This window comes from Eretmochelys imbricata, chromosome 19, assembly GCF_965152235.1.
Source record: "Eretmochelys imbricata isolate rEreImb1 chromosome 19, rEreImb1.hap1, whole genome shotgun sequence".
NCBI classification, from domain to species: domain Eukaryota; kingdom Metazoa; phylum Chordata; order Testudines; family Cheloniidae; genus Eretmochelys; species Eretmochelys imbricata.
This window is the reverse complement of record NC_135590.1, coordinates 12,616,692-12,636,725: the sequence shown is the minus strand read 5'-3', so window position 1 is coordinate 12,636,725 and position 20,034 is coordinate 12,616,692. Positions and strand designations below refer to the sequence as shown.

Below are 20,034 nucleotides of genomic sequence, written 5' to 3'. Positions count from 1 at the left end.
CGCAAGAACTATCGTCTTTGTTTTGAATTAAAGCTTGCATTCAGCGGAAGCTGAATATGCCATAGGGTCGAGACCAATGTATCAAGTGGGTCGGAAGTCTGACATCCCTGATTTAATGGCTCCCATTTGATGGGCCAGCACAAATCCGTTTTAGGAACTATGACTGCTTTTTATTTAAGGACAAGTTAACACTTATTGTCACTTTGTTGGTGTGAAATGATTGCTCAATTCTAGATCTCTACACTCTAATGTTATGGATAAGGTAAATCACAGGTTGCTACTTATTAATAATTTGTGTTTCCTGTAAATTCTTTGAATTTTAACTTGGGAAACACATTCAGAGGTGACTAAAAATAAGGACTACCAAGATAGATGATATGCATAAACTTATTTCTGATTGAAAATATTGCTTTTACATGTATCTATACACACACTTCAGTGATGCCAATTTTGAACTACTGTTTAATGTAAGGCAGTATATTGCAACTACCTTTCACATTTGGGGGGACAATGAAAATTGTCAGCTTTTTCTGCCCATGTGTTAATCTCATTTTAAGTGCTTGTTTGGCGTACTGTCAGCCTACCAAGTACAACTTTGTTATAAATGACAAAGTTTTGCAAACTAGGGGCCCAATCCTGGGTCTTCGGTAGGAATGGAATACACTCTAGAAGCACAATTTTCTTAAACGTCAACTGTGAGATTAAGTTGAACAGCAGGAAAAAATGAAATCCCATGAAGAAAGCAACAGAGAAAAGAGAAAATTGGAACTGTATTTAAGATCTTACAAGAACAGAAAATATTTTGCAAGTAAATGTAACTTTCATTGTGAGTGTATATAAAAATACCAGCACTCAAAATGAAATCTACAATAAAGATAGATTGGTTTTCAATAAAGCAACATCCTGAAATAAACATCAACATGCAAACTAAAAAACTGGAACCAAATCATGATAAGATCAATTGACCAGAAGTGCTTTTTTCTTCCCTTCCTGTTCCACCAGTACACCAAGGGAGCCTAATTAAAAGCTATTTTTATCTATAAACAGATATAATTACCTATTTACACACACAGACTTTTTTATACAAATACGCCTGTGCTTGTTCCTGTTTAGAAATACGGTCTACATGCAGGCGAGAATAGATCATCTGTTTATAAAGATAAATTGGGAATTTGGACATCTGATCTCATCAAGATGTTTTTTAATTTGCAAATGCAAAGGCACTTCTGTTTTTTAGGACGATTAAAAGCCTGATTTTCAGAGCTGCTAAAGCCTCTCAACTTTGACTTAAATCAGCAGACGTGGAGGGTGATTAGCAATTCTGACAAATCAACCCATTAGTTTCTAATGGCGACTTGCAATAAAAAACTAATCGCACTATTTTGCATAAGCCATACACAGTGCAGGAAGAGTACAGGACAAGATGCATTGCACCATCTCCTGAGAACAAAAATGAATGCAATTAAAACAATCATCCTGGGAAACCCCAATCATAGTGCACTTGATGTTGAAAAATACTGAGGACACCGCTACATTTACTTAAAGTTACAGTGAAAAAAGTGACACTAAAACCAGCAATTCAAATATGGGATAAATTAACAACAGACTAATTGTGTGGCTGATACCAAACACCACAGATATTTTTAGTGGTTTAATATATTACTGCTTTTTAACGGTACTTTTTATCAGCAAAATATATGAAGGCTGTTTCTTACCCACCCTCCCAACATTCAGCCAGTTGCTCATGCTTAGCTGTCAAGTTTTCCTACTCTGTATCCTCCCTCATTCAGAGCAGTGATGGCATAGACCACATTTCCACAGAGATTGTGCTGACTTTCTCGTAAAAATTTTCAATTACTTTACCATATGAGAGAACTGTGGAGGGAGTGTCTAAAGTGGTAGTTAAGCCACCAAAACTGCCAGTTACCGAATGTATCTTATAAACATTTAGGATGATAATATTAACAATAGCAACTTAAAACAATCCCCTACAATCAGAACTGAATGAAATTTACAAATTCTAACTAGCTAATCTTTCTAATCAACTTTTTGTTCAGTATGGAATTATCAGTGTCAAACACTTACATTTGTTATTAGGTTATCCCCAAGAGACAAGTGTATGCATAAGCAAACAGAATCGATGTAAATGCCTACAGATGCACAATTAGCCATTAAATAGAAGACATTGATTTTGCAATGAACTACACTCACCAGTAAGAATTCCATAGATCAACTGATGAATGTTCTCAACCTCAACAAAGCTGTCAGAAGGACTCGAGCAAAGAATATTATAAAGCAGTAAATAGATATCTTTAATTTACAACACCTTTTTACACATTATATAGCTTCCCGATTTCCCAAGACAAGGAAAGTTAAGGCTTTACACCTAGGACAGCAAAAGCTAGCTTTTATTTATGGCCATCAGCAGTGAGGTTGCATATTTTGCATTGGTTTTTAGGTCGCCAATTAACTGACAATAATATCCTGGTGATTAGCCTGTCTCATAATTTCAAACAATATTTTACTGAATACAGATCCAAATCCTGCAAGATGCAGTGTCACATCAATTCCCAGTGCATCAAAGGGAATTTCAGTTGCTTAGCAACTTGAAAGATCAGTATCCCAGTAATTTTATTACTAAAGTAATTTGCCAAGTTAAACTATTCCAGGGCACACTTCTCTCTATCTTTACAGAACAACTGTGTTCTGGAAGGCCACAGCCCAGGATGTAGTATTGCTGGTGTGAGAGGTTGCACATTTGCTGTTCTAATACTCCTTCCATGGGGTACCAATTGCCTTTGGAAATGAACACTGCATTCAGAGTCAGTTTAGCAGCTGCAACTGAAAATATACTAGAAACACAGTCAGATATTAAAATTGAGGAGAGTTGTTAATTTTTTGGTGGCTTCATTTCCCTTACTCCATCTTCAGATACCATTAAAGCCTCAGATCTGAAAGCTGCTCCACGTGGGCAGAGCCTGTGCTCATGCAGAGCTCCAGTGAAGTCAATAAGATTCTGTGCAGGTCCCAATCACGCAGAGAAGCAGCGAGGATATGTGAGGATCCTTGTTCAGGGGGTGGTTGGTAAGGGAGCATCAGATCTAGTGGTCAGGGCTTAGGCCAGTGACTGGTAGGGGAGCCTGGGCCCTCCCACTCCACCAGGCTCCCACACAGGGCTCTTTGTGGACTATCAGTGATCTGACACTCAGGTGTGCTTAAAGCTGCCCTGGTAGGACCACTTCCTTTCATCACCCTGCAATTGTCCCAAGGTTGCCATCTGGGTTAAGGTGGTGTGTTCACTATAAGGCACCTTTCAGTGGTTGCGGATAACGTGAGAGCTTCCTTTTTCTCAGGGCCGCAACTGCCTCCTTCCATGGTATGGCCCTCCCTCCTGGGCCAGATCAGTCCTAGGGCTCAGGCTGGGGCAGTCCAAACAAAACGAAGGGAACTCATACAACCCAGAGTTCATAGGAGAGGGAGAGGGTGATGTTTCCGTCTCAGGCTGTCTGTCTCTGAAGTGGGTCCCTCCCTTCCCTCAGGGACCTTTAAGCAGTTTAGGGAGAGATTCTGCTTCCCCTCTGCTCTTCTCTGCTGAAGCTGCAGGTCTGCTCTCTTTCCTGGTCTGCCACCAAGTGAGCTTTTCTCCTGCCTTTTAACTCCTCCGCCAGTTGGTCCATTTCCTAATGGTATGGTGGGGCAGGACTAGCTGACCCCAGAGTAGTTCCTTAACCCCTTGTTTGTATATCCCATCACAGGATCTTAGATTGCTTACTCACAGTCCAGTTTCACTTTCTGCATGACGATATGAAGCAGCATACAACTCCAAAATGAAACAATGATCTGGATAAAGAGAATAAACTCAGAACTGAAGAGGTGCTATAAAGAAAATGTACTCTAGTTAATTTATAAATGACTCTTCATGTAGGGATAAGCCTTATGTACAATTTCAGTCAACTTCAAAGTAAGCCCATTGCTGAAACAAGGCCAGATAATTTTATTGCATGAGCCTAGGGGCTGGGAGTGCGGGGGGGGAGGAATGTTGGTGTGAGTGGGGGAAATCAAAGTTGGTTAGTTAGGGAAGTCAGTGCTCCCCAAACCCTGACAGGTACTAATGGAAGGTTTTTTGTTGTTTTTTTTTTTTTAAATGAGCATAAAATTCTTTGCCTGAAACCACATTTTTCCAGGTACTGTGCAATGAATTCATATGACTGATGACACCACAGAACAACTGTCATGTAAAAGACCCCAAATGTTAAAAAATATTTCAACACCATTAGAATCGCTGACCAGCAAAGTTCCATGCAGCTTTAAGTTAGGAAAGAATGTTTCCCATGCTGGTTGCAGGACAGATGCAACTACTGTAGCTTTTCCAAACTAGTTTGTTTACATTCAATCTTAGTAGCGAGTTCTAAGAAATGTGTTACTTGCACTGAGCAATTGAGATAGTGCCAAATGATTTTTTAAAGCTATTAGGCTTCATGAGCTTTAGTCGCAACAAATTATTATGGCAGTATTATATGGCAGTGAATGGGGCCTATAATGGCAACCTAGTGGGACCATTCACTTTAGTGGTACTAGCGGAGCACTGCAGTAGTTAGTGATTAGCTCTAAAATAAAGTAAGCAAAAAAATATGGATTATAGATCCACTTTTTGTAGAAGACTGCATGGTACCAGGTTTGGCACAAAGGGCTCACCCGGACAAGAGAGTGTGTTAGTCCAAATAGGTTGTAATGCGGGAATACTTCCTGTTTTGTTAACAGAATAATAGAAAGAGGGTTCAGATTTGCAACAACATTTATTAACAATAAATGTACATATTTACAAAGCAAATAATCTGAGAAAAATAGAAAAGAAAAAAGTGTTCCAAAAAGAGAGCGTTTTAGTTTAAAAAAAAAAAAATCTTATTGTAGTCCCCATGCACTGACTGTTAACTACACCATGTACCACTGGTATAAAATTACAGACACTTAGTGGCACAGACACAGAGTTCATCAGGATGCACATACCTGATACTGGGTACTTGTCAAGGAACATAGCTCAAGAGTCCTAATCTGTCCCACAGCTCCATAACTGAGAAACACTCCTCTAAGTGAATGTGTATCTGTCTAGATCTCCTGGGTCTTTTCTAAAAAGTATTTTTCCTACTATCTATTGGAATATGTCTATTGTCTATACTCTGTTTTTATCTGTCACACACACACACACACACACACACACACAAATCAATGAGGCTAGTGGTATAATTTATACAGGGAAAAGTTACTAACCCTAACATAAATTAACACACTTTGTATCATTGATAATCATCTTGACAAGCTCAGAAGTGTAGAATGTGAACAGATTCTGATTTCACTCTGGTGAGAATCAGGAATAACTCCAGTGAAGTCACACAAGGGTGTAAGAAAATCAATCTCCCTTTTTCTACTTGCCCTTTGATCATGTCCAAACCCCCATTGCTTGCTGTTCCTCACTATACCCTTCACAAACCAAATAGGGAAATAAGGAATAAGAAGTCTGCAGAAGAACTAGTCTAGTGCATAAATAGAGGTTACTTACCTGTAACTGGAAGTTCAATGAGATGTGTTGTTCCTATGTGTATTCCACGTGTGGGTATGCATCTGCACCATGCACCCAAGTCTGGAGATTCTCAGTAAGCAGTGTCCATACACCTGCACAATGGCTCTCCTCATACTCCAGACCAAGGACATAAGAGGTAGTGCCAGCTGATGCCTCTCTAGATCCTCTTCTTATCATGAATCAGATAAGATCCAAAGCAGGGGGAAGAAGAGTGCATAGTAGAATACAGATAGGGACCACACATCTCAAAAAACTTCCAGTTACAGGTAAGTAATCTCTATTTCTTCCTTAAGTGCTGGTCCCTATGTGTATTCCACACATGGGTGACTTATAAGCAGCATGCAGACTAGAGGAGAGCATGAGAATGCAGTCCGTAAGGATGCTTGAAGAACTGGAGTGCCTACAGCCGCACGTGCAGAGGAGGCCTGAGATAGCCTGTAACTTTTTGTCAATGTGTGGATGGAGCTCCAAGTAGCCACTCCACATATATCCAGTACTGGTACTTCCTGGAGACATGCTGTGGAGTGGACCCTTACCCCTTCCTGGGGAGGAATACGCACTAATTGGTAGCTCTTGATGACGCAACCAGAAATCCATTTAGAGATTCTCTGAGAAGATACTGCTTGTCCTCATGACCTCTCTCTTATAGTGACGATCTTGGTGATTTTCTGACTGGTTTGGTCCTTTGCAGGTAGCCTGCAAGGACTCATTTAACATCAGGGAATGAAGTCTTCTCGTCAACAGAAGCACTGGGTTTCGGGAAGAAAATCAATAAATGGAAAGACTGATTTAGATGGAATTCAGAAATTACTTTAGGGAGCAATTTAAGAAAAAGGCGAAGGGAAACCTTTCTTCTCATGAAAAATGGTGTATAGTAGGTCAGCCATGAGTGTTCCTCTCTCACTCACCCTCCTCCTGGCCAAACTAAAAGCAATTAAAATTGCAACCTTTATAGAAAGGTGGGACATAGAGCATGTGGCCAAAGGTTCAAATGGTGGCCGGATAAGTATTGACAGGATGAGATTAAGATGCCACTGAGGTGTAGGCTTGGCCACTGGTGGAAAGGTCCTGACTAGGCCCTTTAGGAATCTAATTATTGTTGGGTGAGTAAAAATGGAATGCTCATATACTGGAGAAGGAAGGAAGGCACTGACTGCTGTGAGATGAACCCGCAGCGAGCTAATGGAAAGACCCAAATTCTTCAAAGACTGGAGATAATCTAAAATGACTGGGATATCTGCAGGTTCTGAGGAAGACTAATTGTGCCATCCCAGGTGAAGAAGTCTCTCCCCATTTAGCTAGGTAGCATTTCCAAGTGGAGTCTTTCCTACTCCATGCTGCTAAAAGATAGCAGCAGGAACAAAGTCGCTGACCTGACCTCATAGTTGGAATGATCTGTTAGGAGCCAGTTGTCCAAGATTACATAGCCATGGCATTTCATTTGGGCTGCCATCAATGAGAATACATGCATGAATAGCTTGGGTGCAGCTGCTAATCCAAAGGGAAAGACTCTGAACTAGTAGTGTTCCTGACCTACCAGGATCTGGACACATTTTCTGTGGGATGGATAAATATCCACATGAAAATAGGCATTCTTCAACTCGACAGCTGTGAATCACATTCCCTCCCATAGAGAGGGGATCATTAATGCTAGTGTAACCAAGCTGAATTTTGACTTTTGAATAAAGATGTTCTGCTGTTGAAAGTCCATTCTCTGTCTTTTTTGGGGACTAGGAACTATGGGGAAATAGAACCCTCTGCCTTGATACTGAGATGACACTCGTTCTATTGCCTGTCATTAGAGAAGAGAATTTGCCTCCTGGCAGAATTCAGAGAGTGGTCCCTGGAGAGGGATCAGGAAGAAGTTTGAGAGGGGAAGGGGGAAAGAAAAATTTGATAGAGTAACCATGGTGGATGATTTCTAGAACCCACTTGTCTGTCATAACAGAGTCCTAATTGTGGGCGAAAAGTGTGAGACAGCCCCCAAAGATAGGGGTAGGGATATAAGTGGTTGGCATCAATAAAGGCAGGCAGTTCTTGACAGACATCAAAAGTAGCCCTTAGCAGGAGGGTGGATATTATGGTAGCAAAGGGGATGAAAATTAAGGTCTCTGAACTTAGTTGCTTGTGTGGAGATTCAGCCAGATCCTGATGGTAGAATGATTGTGGAGGTAACAGCACCAGAGGCAGGTGTATAGAACAAGACTAATCTCTTTAGGGCCAAGGTGCAAGTTCCCAGGAATCAGAGGGTCAATCTGTCTTTCAACACGTGCAGGGACTCAAAAGTTCTCTCACTGAATACATCTGACTTGTCAAATGGTAAGTTCTCTATGGTATTTTGCACCTCCCTGGGGAACCCCAAAGAGTGAAGCCAAGACTCACATCTCATAATTACACCAGTGGCTTGCCCTCTAGATGCCGCATCTGCTGTGGCTTGCAGGGATGTTTTTGCCGCTAGCCTGCCTTCCTCAATTAAGGTTTGAAACTGGGCTCTGTCCTCTAGGGGAAAGGTTGTCCTTAAAATCTGCCAGTCTGAAGTAATTAAAATTGTATTTCACTAACAAAGCCTTACAGTTAGCGATATGGAACTACAGCTTCATAGATGAGAATATGTTTCTTCCCAAAAGGGCCAACCTCTTGTCAGCCAGGGTGGCATTATGGTGTTGTAACCTTCTCTTTCTGTGGCTGCCTGCACAAAGTTGGGCTCTGGGTGCATGAAAAGAAATTCAGCGCCTTTGTCTGGGACAAAATGGTGCCTCGTCTCTTAAGTGTGGGGGTGTAGGAGGCTGGGGTATGCCAGATGACCCTGGCTAGTTCCATGATAGCCTCATTTACTAGGAGAGCCACTTTGCTGAGACCTGTAGGTTGCAGGATATCAAGAAGCTGATGGCTGGGTAACTTGGTCCTCTTCCAGTGGGATCTGGAGGTCATTCATCTGCAGGAGCTCCTGATACTGCCTATGGTCATCTGGCAGAGATGGTGAAGATGGAGCATTTGCTTCATGCAGTGAAGAGGATGAGATCCTTGTCGATACCATCAGTATCTGTGGATTTGGATCACTTCCCCCTTGTACTGCAATGGATCCAATAGATGCTGTGTGGAAGTAGTGTGGTAGGGCTTGTGGACAGAACCGGGATGTCTGCCATATGGGTCCCATGGAACCCAGTTGAGGGGGACCCCCTGCATCAGGTACCAGCGGCCCCTGGAAGAGTCATATCTGCATCTCATCATTTGCCTGTCAAGATTAATCTATGAGGGGTTAATGGGCTGACCAGAACATCTGATTTGTCCAAGTAGGTGACTTGCTCTTGCTCCACCAGTGGGACCGTTGGTACTAGAGGGTGAACACTTCTGCCGGAGGGTTCCTATACTGTCAAAGTAGTTTCTTCCTCTGCTGTGGGAATGTCTCTCCAGAGAACCAGGCTTAAAAGGAGTGGGGACTGAGGATAAAGGAGGAAGATATGCTCCAGTGAGGTATAGGTGTCTCTACATGTCCCGGAGTTCTGGGTTGTCCAGTAGCTGTGACTGACAGTTCCAGTATGTCCCAAGATGTTGAAAGTGAAAGGACTTTAGAATGGTGGGCTGGTACTACTGAAGAGTCAGGTGCAGCACGCTTATATGGAGCCAGTGGACAGTGGTCTGTATGTTTAGCAGTCGGAACCAGTGATGGTACTGACAGATCCTCTTTCGTGCTTTACCTTCCTGCCTGAGCCCTTAGGATCCACACATGAAGGCTGGAAAGAGTCGAGGGGTGGGGGGTCTCTTCTTTTAGGAGCAGATCTGGATGGGGATCTGTCCTTGTAACTAAGAGTGCCTTTTCCTTGTGCAAAAAGAAAAGGCGTACTAGTGGCACCTTAGAAACTAACCAATTTATTTGAGCATAAGCTTTTGCGAACTACAGCTCATCAAAGCCCTGGAGAAGGATTCCTTGGGCTTAGGAGTTCTAGGCTCCAGTCGTTAGCTTGTGCTCAGAGGGGTGCTGCTTGTTGGTTGACACTGATGCATTGGGATGGGGAGGAGAATGTCTCTCTGGCCTGGATCAGAGTGAGGTCTCATGGCCCTCTCCATAACATGTTTCCTCAACTGACGCTCACATGCTTCATGTGTTCATGGGGGAAACAAACAGCAAATGCTGCTCTTTGCTTAGATATACATCTAACCCAGACAGTAGAGAACATTGATGCCCATGATTCACAGACGAGCAAGAACAAGAGATGCACAGTACCAGTGCATGAGGAGAGACTCCAAGAAATGGAAGAAACTAAGCTAAACTATACAATATTAAAGCTTTAACCATGCTAAATATTAAAACTATTTACAGGCTGATAAGAAAAACTGGAGAAATCTGTGGATACAGGATTCTGACTCAGGCCATGCGGCAGTAAAAAGGAACTACAGAGCCTCAGCCCGGCGCACAAGGAGAGCAACTGTGCATGTCCGACAGACTAAGAATCTCCAGACTTGGTAGCATGCTGCACACGCATACCCATGTGTGGAATACACATAGGAACCAGCACCAGAAGATCTACTTCTGTATTCCAAGAGAACATCCAACTGATAATACTCAAATTATCCTGCTATATTTTTGACATTAGTACTGGTCACGAGATCAGTTTAAGATCTCACAGCACTTGCTGGACCATTAAATCTTTGTGCACCACAGTACAAAGGAGTGATGCTGCCTCATGAGACTGATAGCCTGTGGCACCAAATACAATGATAGAAAGTACACTGAAGCACTATATGACATACAACTTGAACAGCCTATTTTAAAAATGAAAAGTGTACTAGGTAAGGATGTTACTGGTCCTCTGCTAACAGACCTCATCTGAGTGTCTCCAATTAAAATGTAAATAATACAGGTTTTTTTAAAAAAATTATATCCAGTACCACTTATCTATTTTAATATATTTTATCTTCATCATTTAATCTGAATTTCAATAAGTCCTGAGTTGAGGAAAAAAAATCTCTGTGCAAGTTTCAAAATGCTAGCGTCATAGTTAGTAAAAAGTCCCCAATGATGCCTGGGCCTGAAACAGACAGCCACCGGGGAACTCAAACCCACCTCCCTGCTTCAAAGTGCTGATAACTTTTAAAAGAAAATGTGGGTAAGACCAAGAGACTCTTTTGCATTTCATACCACAAGGGAGTTTAGCAATGCTAACATAATAAAAATAAATTAAGATTCACAGAATTTAAAATGACTTCTATTTAAGTGCATGGATTATATATACAATCAGCTAATTTATTCTGGAGTTTTGAACTTCACAACCCAAAGACCAAAGCCTTGAAGAGAAGTCTCTTATTTCTGCCTCTAACTGGAGCGTGCACCCCCAATTTTACATAACCACACAGAGCACACACAAGTCTTAGTTAAACAAAATCTTGGTGTGATAGTCAAAGATATTAGAATGAAAAACACTGGAAAATAACTAAGACTAATTCATATTAATACTGTTAGTAGCCTCTATCCATTTAGGTATTTATAAAGCACCTAGTGACCGGTATCTAGGTGCTGCTGAAACATCCTGAGTTGTAACAGGTCATCAAGGATTACGTGTAAGAATGCAGCCTTCTTCACATAAACCTAGGCAAGGTTACAGTTTATGCATCCTGCTGACATGTTTACTTGAGTAGCAAATATTCACAACCTTTTCAAATATTCACCATCAGTGCAACAGACCTCAATTACACTATTGGCCAAATACAAAGAGTGACAACAAGATCAGCACTGGCACGAATTAATGTATGACACTGGCATGGTAACAACTGGCCAGTAGGCTACATGGTTTGTGGGCACTCCACTCCATCTTGTCCTCTGAAGTGGGGATAGAGCAAGATAAATTTTTTCCGTATTTCACGAAAGCTCTGCGACATCTACCTTTAAACTAAGGTATAGTGTGAAACACCTTATTCTGCACCTGATCAGCCTGACATCAGAAATTACCTATCTAGTTGTAAGGTAACAACTCCTCTTGTAGCACCTTTTAAGAACATCTCAGTTCCAGAAACAGTAAATCATATCTCTGCTAGCAATCGACATAAAAGGAAAAAATATCTCCTTGCAAGCTATTTAAAACTGACATTTTGTACTACATTAAGCGTACAGAACTCTTTATATTGTGGCAAAATACCTTGTTCAGTAGGCTCAGTCCTTTTTAGCCTTGGAGACTCAGGTTTGGGGCAAGGCGAATCCTTATAGGTGGCACAGGGTCCTGCTACTCCTCTCCTCAGTCAGTCCCTTGTGCTTGTTTTCCTTCCCTTCTGGGGAGCGAGTGCAGCCTCTCTACTCGGAAGGTTTGGTGCCTTGCTGCAAACAGCCTACTGGCAGCTTCCCTACTCCTCTCACTCCTCCCACTCTTACCACCCAGAGGAGGGTTTAAAAATGTCCCAGGTAGTTGGAGCTGAACCTAATTGGTTCCCTAGCAACCCCTTTTCCAGCTGAATCTTATTGCCCTGTGGTTCTCTCTCCTCAGTGGATAGGGAGGGGCCTTTTAATCCCCTGGGGACTAATTACTACCCCCGTTTTGTAGCTGTTTCTCCTGGGTTTACCACAATATATACACAAATGTGTATTATTCATAAAATGTTTTTATTTCAATGCTGCATCTTAAGTTGACCTTAAGGAAAGCACAGAAAGACAATAAGCATAGCAAAGTGTATATGATTTATTATGTATCACAGAAATACAGGGCTGAAAGGGACCTTGAGATACTGAACAGATATGCAAGTGGGATTTTACTGTCCTTACCATAAAAGGTGGTTTTGTGGTAATACTGTACTTAAATATGCCCTGTAAGCAAACAAAGAGGTGGGAGTCTCTCCAGGATAGGTGAAGATGTAGCACAGAAGACCTACTTATACACATTTTCAAGAGATCCATTGCAATTTTGACTGGACAAAATTTCAGTCTCTGACACTATAATTACTCTCCATCTAGAATTCCAAGCAGCATAAGACTCTCCAGTCTAAGAGGAGGGAAGAAAAGGGTAAGACCTCATAGATAGTGAAGGCAAAATTTTAAGTCTCTTCCTTGATGTTCCTTCACTCAAAAAGCAGATCAGAAAGATGGCGGCTTACAGGAAGTGAACGTAAAGGCCAACTCTAGGATACTAGGTTAAGGCTCCATGAATTTTTAAATGTGGACAAGACCACATCCTAAGGATGCTTGAAAGTAATGCAGTATTTACCAGGTATTTCTGTGAGAAACAGACTTGTTTGAAAGGTATAGATCTAATCTAATGTAAGACATGCACCTTCACAATGTGTTTGGATGATAAGCTGACCTCTACATTGCTAAAAAGATATTAATAGCTTGTTCAATTTCTTCAGGTCCTCTTCAGAGATAGTAATTAAGTGCTGAGAAACATTATGTGGGGCTCTCTCAGAATCTGTATGCAGTTCAAAGATCTTTTACTGATAGAAACCAGTCTCATTTCAAAGTTAACTTGATAAAGAGATTATTGTATTTAGGAAGTTCAGAGACAACCTGAATAGAACAAAAGGATGTAAACTCTTCTTGTCCTAGAGCGATAGATCTCTTGAACACTACGTTCAAACCTCTTTCTAGGTAAGATCCCAAAGAATGCACCTTCCTAGTTCCTTTTGACAAGGCAGATATGGCTGTAGAAATCATGGCCTTGTGATGATCGATATTTATTGTAGTTGTTATTTCAGGGTATTCTCTCTCTCTTTTTTTTTTTTAAACAGGAGTTTCTAAAGTAGTCTTGTGAGAAGTTGATTTGTCTCAAGTCTAGCTATCTTAAATAGCACCATATTAATCTCAGGCCTCTGGCTCTTTAAATATAGTGGTAAGTATTTTTTTCTAGTTATAGTGGTTTGGGGGTACAAGAATAGTTGTGCCTTCACTCCCAGGCATTAACTACTCCTCACTTCTGAGATGATGTGCTGTGGAAAGCAAACTTTTTTTTAAGTAGCCTGGGGTCTCAGTTTTAACATCTTGTCCTTTCCAATTCCTCCACAACAATTCTGGTAAGAACTCATATATCAGAAGCAACACCCTGCTCCCATTTCAGGTTCTCCCTTTAGCTTTTGACCCACTGATCCAAATTCCAGCTTCCCCACTGCTCTTTCCTCCCACTTCCTCAGGGGAATCCTCCTAAATTTCACAATGAGACCTACTATTGGGGTTCTCCATTCATTTGCCTACTGAGCCTTATTCTTTAGATCCATCCAGTGCATGATTCTTTTGAAGTGGCATTTCCCCTTAGTCTGTGGATGCATATCAATGTTACCTTTAATGCTTAATTTAGTTTTAATGTTTTTAAATAGTTACAAAGGAAAAACTGTCTATTATTGTTTCAGTATATACTGTTTGGCATCAATACAATGTTCAAATTTATTTTTAATAGGAAGTTTATGATTATGGTACTAAAAGGGTATGATGCTTTTCAATTAAACTAGTATTAACACAAAGCAAAATCCTGAGGGCACAAATGGGAGCGCTAATCTGAACTCATAAGTATTCAAGCAGTACTGGCCAAAATCATGAACATTCTCATGAGATTAAAAACAAAACTAATGTTTCACTCACTAACTAGATTCTTCCTAGCTAAAGTTCTGAGACACTGTTCAGAGAGCCTCAATATATGTACTTATGAGCGTAAATAGAGATGCAGACGGGATATTTGAAGGTTCACTATTATCCTCCTACTGGAGAACATGTGCACAATTCCATGCACTCTCATAATAGATTTGTCTCCTTTCTTTTCCCAGTACATACGCACATGTGCACACCCACCCACACGTATACTTACACATGAACTTTCTAAAATAACATTGTGTACGTAGATCTATAAAGAAAAATATAGACACAGATTTCAGTCCCTTTCATCCAAGTGTCTTCCATTCTTTTATAGCTCCTTAGTGTGAATACTGATGGCAGATCTCAGCAATATTATTTCTACACCCATAAGCTAGAGAAAGCAATAGAATGCAAATTACAATGGGAAACGAGTGGGTTGGCTCATCTCTGTCCCCTGACTAATATACACTGAGAAGGAACTGCCCATCTTACCTCTACTTTCTGAACCAGATCTGCTCAGTCCAGCTGAGCATCAAATCTTGGCTCTCATACAACCGGATCATTAACAATACAGTCAAGTTTAAACTTAATTATAGATCATTTAAACCAAATAATCCAGATATATACAAAAGTGCTACAAAAAATAAGCAGCATGCAAAGGTTTTGTTAAAGAAGTCAAAATAATAATTGTTTTAACACTACAATTATGATCTGGACATACTGCTCTTTTACATGTTTTGATAAACTTAACAACAATACTATTAGTCAACATGCAGACACAGGATGTGTACTTAACAGCATGTTACTTCCATTTATATGGCCATAAGTACACACACTTCATTGAGTTCAACACAAATTGAAAGAACATATATCTACAGTGCACCAATGGAGTCAAATTCAGGAAACAGATTAATTTAACCTTACAATAAATAAGTACTGCTTTTAATGAGGGTTTTTCCCCCAAAACAAAAGTTAGACAGTATTTTCATTCAGAGGAGAGTTCACCTATGAAAGATAAGCAGGGATGCTCGTGCAAAGACAGTAGTAAGACCTGAAAAGGATTTTCTATAAAGGGGACAGTTGAAGTAGTCTGTCCCTATGTACATATACGAATTATCCCTAAGACAGCCACTGACACCAAGCCTTTTTTAAATTAAAGAAAAAAGCTATTTGTATGCTAATACTGTTTTCTTAGAAAAGGAGTGGTTATGGATCAGACTCTGTACACTGTTGTGAATGATCTTAAGTCTTTTGAATAAATATTTGAGACTGAATTTTCCCCACCATAAATGCTATAAATGTACGCAAGTGCTGGGTTTAAGAATAAGAGTAATCTTCAATCAAGTCTTTTCATAAACTGCTGTGCAAGAAGTCTTTGAAGTGTACAGAAGCAAAATAGCCACCATCAGCATGTCCACTTCAGTGCTAAAGACTTTCACATAGGTACTCAATGGGTAACATGCTTTTTAAAATTTAGTCTATGGATCACCAAGGCTCAAATTTCAGTGCATTACTGCAGGTCTGGCAACCCATTGCCACTCCTTTAGAATCCCAAATCATACACTGTACCAAGCAAAATATTATGATCAAAAACATAGTTGCAGAGCGCTCATAGGACAATGAACTACGGAGATCAGAAGGCAACACATAGAAGACACAGTAGAAGATGCAGTCAACAATTCAAGAGCTGTGGTCACGGAGGTTTCAGTTAGGCACCCTGTTTCCAATCACAGAAAGACCAACCACCACACAGTTAGTGCAAGGATCACAAAAAGGGACACCATAAAGGGAATGTGAGGAGAAGGAAAAGTACTAGAGTATAGGTGGCACTTTTTGAGTGATTTCTGCTCCTCAGGAATTGGAATAGAAACCTTTGGAAGAATGTCTTCTTTTGCTTGCTGGGGCAATGATGTCTCAGAAGGCATCTGCTTTTTTATTTTGTCTTCATCCTGTACTAACAGAGGACGTTCCTGTGTCTGCTTTCATGGTAGAAGATCAAGAAAGACAGAGAGATGAACAAAAATGATAGATGGGAAGTGCTCAAAATGGTACTTAGGGATGTACAAAGTGTTAGGACAGGTCTTCCAGAGGCTCTGATCAATATTTTATTACTAAATTGGCAAACTGCTGTGAATGACAAATTCTGTGGAGGCTCAAATCAGGATAGAAGCACTTCAGTAATATCCTCTAGCTTAACTTCTGAATATGATCATCTCCATAAAATCCACTAATCTTAGGGCCATGTTCACGTGTGGTCGCAATTTCCCTTTGAGAGAAGAATAATTTAAAATCTAGTACTTAAGTGTTCCACAATTGAAATGGTTGAGAAAAGTTAATTTTGTTGTATTACAAATAGAAATGGTAGTATAAAAAATGCAGTCTTTTATAACTTCCTGTACTATACTGGCCTTAAAAGTGACAGTTCATAAGGCTTGACATCTAGATTTTAATGCAGATGATAAAATCTTGTTTTGAAAGTTTTGAAAATTTTGCAAATGAAGATAGTATCAAAATTTCCACTTTTTTCAAAATGATATTGTAGTTATGAATGCAAAATATTCAATCCCTTAGAAATCAGGAGTATGGAATATGAATGTTTTTAGTAGTAACATTCCAAACTCCCTGGATTTTGTTTTACATTTTAGTGCATCTGAGTCTTCAGAATCTAAAGAATGTGAAATTATAATGAACACAGTATCAAACAAATGCTTTAGCACTTGTGAAAAATGTTTGGGAAAATTTATTGCAGTTTATTCAAGAAATGCTTTCCATCCTTTCAGTTGGCCAAGCATAGTCAAACCCGGTACATCTACGAAAGAAAAAATTTGGCCCTAAGCTCTCTCAATTGATCCAACCTCCTTTGATCAGTCTTGTATTTTGGGACTGGTTCTTTGCACACCCTTAAGTGATGAGTATCAGGGAGAAAGTAGCTGGGGGACTGGGCAGCAAAAGAAATAAAATAAAATGCAAGAGTAACATGATTATTAAAACAAAAAACAAAACGGAAAAGAAAGGAAGGGAAGACAACATAAAAAGAACAGGGTACTGTTAAACTTTCATAATAGTTTTTCTTTCCGAATACACGGTTACATCTTCATGCAGCTTTTCAACCAGCCATGCGCCGAAATAAGCAAATTGAAAGCTGCAAAAGCTGCAGCAGTGCAAATCCTTTAAGGTGTTAGGTCAGGAGGCTGTGAGTTAATGTTGCCAAAAAAAAAAAAAATGTTACTCAGCAGCTGCTGTTGAGTTTTTGCTTAGTGCCATTACAATAGCAAATTTCTGGTTCAGAAGCACATGTCATAACAGCAGCTTTACCTCTGGCCCACCAACCCTTCTTTCAGAGGATAGGACAGTGGCTTTCTTGACCTGGACATACACAAAGTGTGTAAAGTTCAGTTGTCTGGTAATGTAAGATACAGGAATAGTAGAAAGATAACCCCATATAGAATGCCAGGATTTTTGCAACAATAGTATAATGGTACATCAGCAAAAAGAATTATATTACATTCAAATTTATCTTCCTTATACATTTGATAATGACGTGAAGGCAAACTAAAATACTATCCATGTGCCTTCCTGCAGGTGTCTCATGTTATGATCATAAATCACCTTCACTGAAATGCCATTTTCAGAAGGATCATGTCACAGGTGGTGGAACTTCCAGAGACAGGTATCAGTGAAGTGATGCACATAGGGCTGGCACCACCCTTAGTACAGTGTTAAAGAATTGCTAGCAAACCACTGTAGTTGCAGGTTGGTAAGCACACACTATTCCCGTCTTGTGAAATACTCTTACGGGTGGAGACCCCTACACCATCTCTACTGGAAAGCATCCTGCAGAAAGGCTTCTTAAAATAAAGTTCAGTAATCAAACTCTAAAGTGGCTTCATGTGTTTAATAAATTAATTGGCAACTTCCTCCTCCTCCCCCCAGATTATTCCATGTTAAAATTTCCACACTTGCATGGTTTAAAAGTCAAGCAGAGAAAAACAGTCTCCACAGCAGTTGGAGGCGAGGTGAGAGGGGCGGAGAGGTGAAATCCTGGGCCTACTGAAAGCAGTGAAAGTTTTGGCATTGATTTCAATGGAGCTAGGATTTCACTCCCTCCCTTTAAGACAAATAACTATCATTGCTCAAGAAATTGTAATTAGTTTGATCTAGAAGCTTTAATTATGTGTTAAGTAACAGCAGTAGTAATATGACAGGGCCCATCCCAGTAAGATACTGACTACCGGTAAGGAAGAGACCAGACAGCAGACTGACTGATCTCTTGGCTTCTCCAGCTTACTTGTATTGAAAAGTAGTAACATTCTTATGTTATGCAACTAAACAAGAGGCCTATGAATGTGCATAACTGCTACAAATATGGATAACACTTCCCTAAAAAGCAATTATGTTTCTACCAAGCCAGGGCCCAACCCCTTGTATACCCCAGTGCCCGTGAGGAGGCCCACTGATGTTAGTAAGACATCTCACTGGAATATGAGTACACACGGGCAGATCCTGACGCAAGATCAGGGCCAAGTTACATACAAAATTCTCTTAATAAGGTTCCTCTCTGGCTTATCAAGCCTTGTAACTTTTGGTTCTTAGAGGCACCATCCAAAATACATAATTTTTTTTCCTCCATGGCTTGTGATAATATTCTTGAAGCTAAAATTTAAAATTACAATCCACATCAATTTTGACATTTTCTATTTTGGAAGGTAAGATTTACCCCCACCTGTATTTTGAATAAATCAGATCCCAACATAACTATTTAAGTCTGTGCTCTTGTAATGCTGAAACTGATAGCAAGAAAACAAAGTTCTAGTTGCAGCAATGTTGCTACAAAGCCAGATAGGAAGCTCCAATATTGTTTTATACTGTATCACAAAAGAATTGTGATTTAAGCTTAAAAAAAGAAAAGAATACCCTCAGCAACAATGCTGTTCTTAAAACCCACCAAAAAAGACATCTGAAATGTCCCCAACCAGAAATATAAGATGAGCCAAGTTTAGTCCTCAACTATTTAAAGATGTTCATTTAACGTCAGTATTTAGTTGCTACAATATAAAATCAGTCAATACCACATTTCATAAGTACTCACTCCTTCCACTCCGGTGGGGACCTGCCCATTGACGTTAAATGTTCTGAAGGGGGAGTGAGTAGACAGGCGCTTATCCCATTCACTAGGCCGGGACTCGGGGACGGACTCCATAAAGTTCTTCTTCAGCTCACTGATGTTAGCATGATGTTTCTTTATTTCTTCTTGAGTTTTATCTAGTTCCTATGATTTTAAAAAAAACATCAAATGAAGATGCACATAAAGAGAGGCCATCTAAAATTGCCTGTGCTGCCAGATAGCAAGCTGCACTCAAAGTTGTTCCCAATTTCCATTAGCTGCACTCACTCTGTAAACATACAAGGGAATATTCTCCTCCCCTTTATTCTATCCTCAGATTGAGGTACACATTTTAATTATGTGGAAGATGTCTGCCCCTCTAGCAGTGAGACCTGACATTAGTCATCTTTTACTTCAGCAAAAGAGATTATAGTCTAAACACTTGAATTTTCACCTAAAGAGGATTTAAAATATCAAGATACAGAACTAAAAGAACCCTGACCATTTGATTTCATACTCTTCACTGCATGTTTTCCTTCTTTTGTTGTTCTTCCATTAACCCTGAATATCTAAGGGAAGCTCACAGATGCTGTTAACATATTTAAGAGTTTGTTTCTAGTTTCCACTTCTTCCCCTCCCAGATGAAGTTATCTTTAAAAAAGCAACCTCATAACCTTCTTTGCCCACACCTCATTCCTTCCAGGAACTATACAGGTGGTTTCATACTAGTTAACAAAATGTGAGATGAGAAAATGACTCCTAAAACTAACTGAGCATCTACTTTATGTCAGAGTAACCAGTGCACCC

General features: G+C 40.1%; 1 protein-coding gene across 25 annotated transcripts in view; it reads right to left on the bottom strand.

Annotated features, from left to right (window-relative positions):
• EPB41 (erythrocyte membrane protein band 4.1) overlaps positions 1–20,034 on the bottom strand; it is a 188,242-nt gene that overhangs the window by 24,508 nt on the left and 143,700 nt on the right. For 13 of the 25 annotated variants that reach the window (XM_077837803.1, XM_077837786.1, XM_077837787.1 and 10 more), the window contains 3 exons: positions 19,213–19,392; positions 17,439–17,489; positions 14,356–14,391 (listed from right to left, as the gene is read on the bottom strand). In XM_077837803.1, the coding sequence (XP_077693929.1) occupies positions 14,356–14,391; positions 17,439–17,489; positions 19,213–19,392 (267 nt within the window). Of the gene's footprint in view, positions 1–2,332; positions 3,841–14,355; positions 14,392–14,436; positions 14,515–17,438; positions 17,490–19,212; positions 19,393–20,034 lie in introns of those variants that run through there. The other 12 variants (XM_077837780.1, XM_077837792.1, XM_077837790.1 and 9 more) reach the window with 5 other exon arrangements.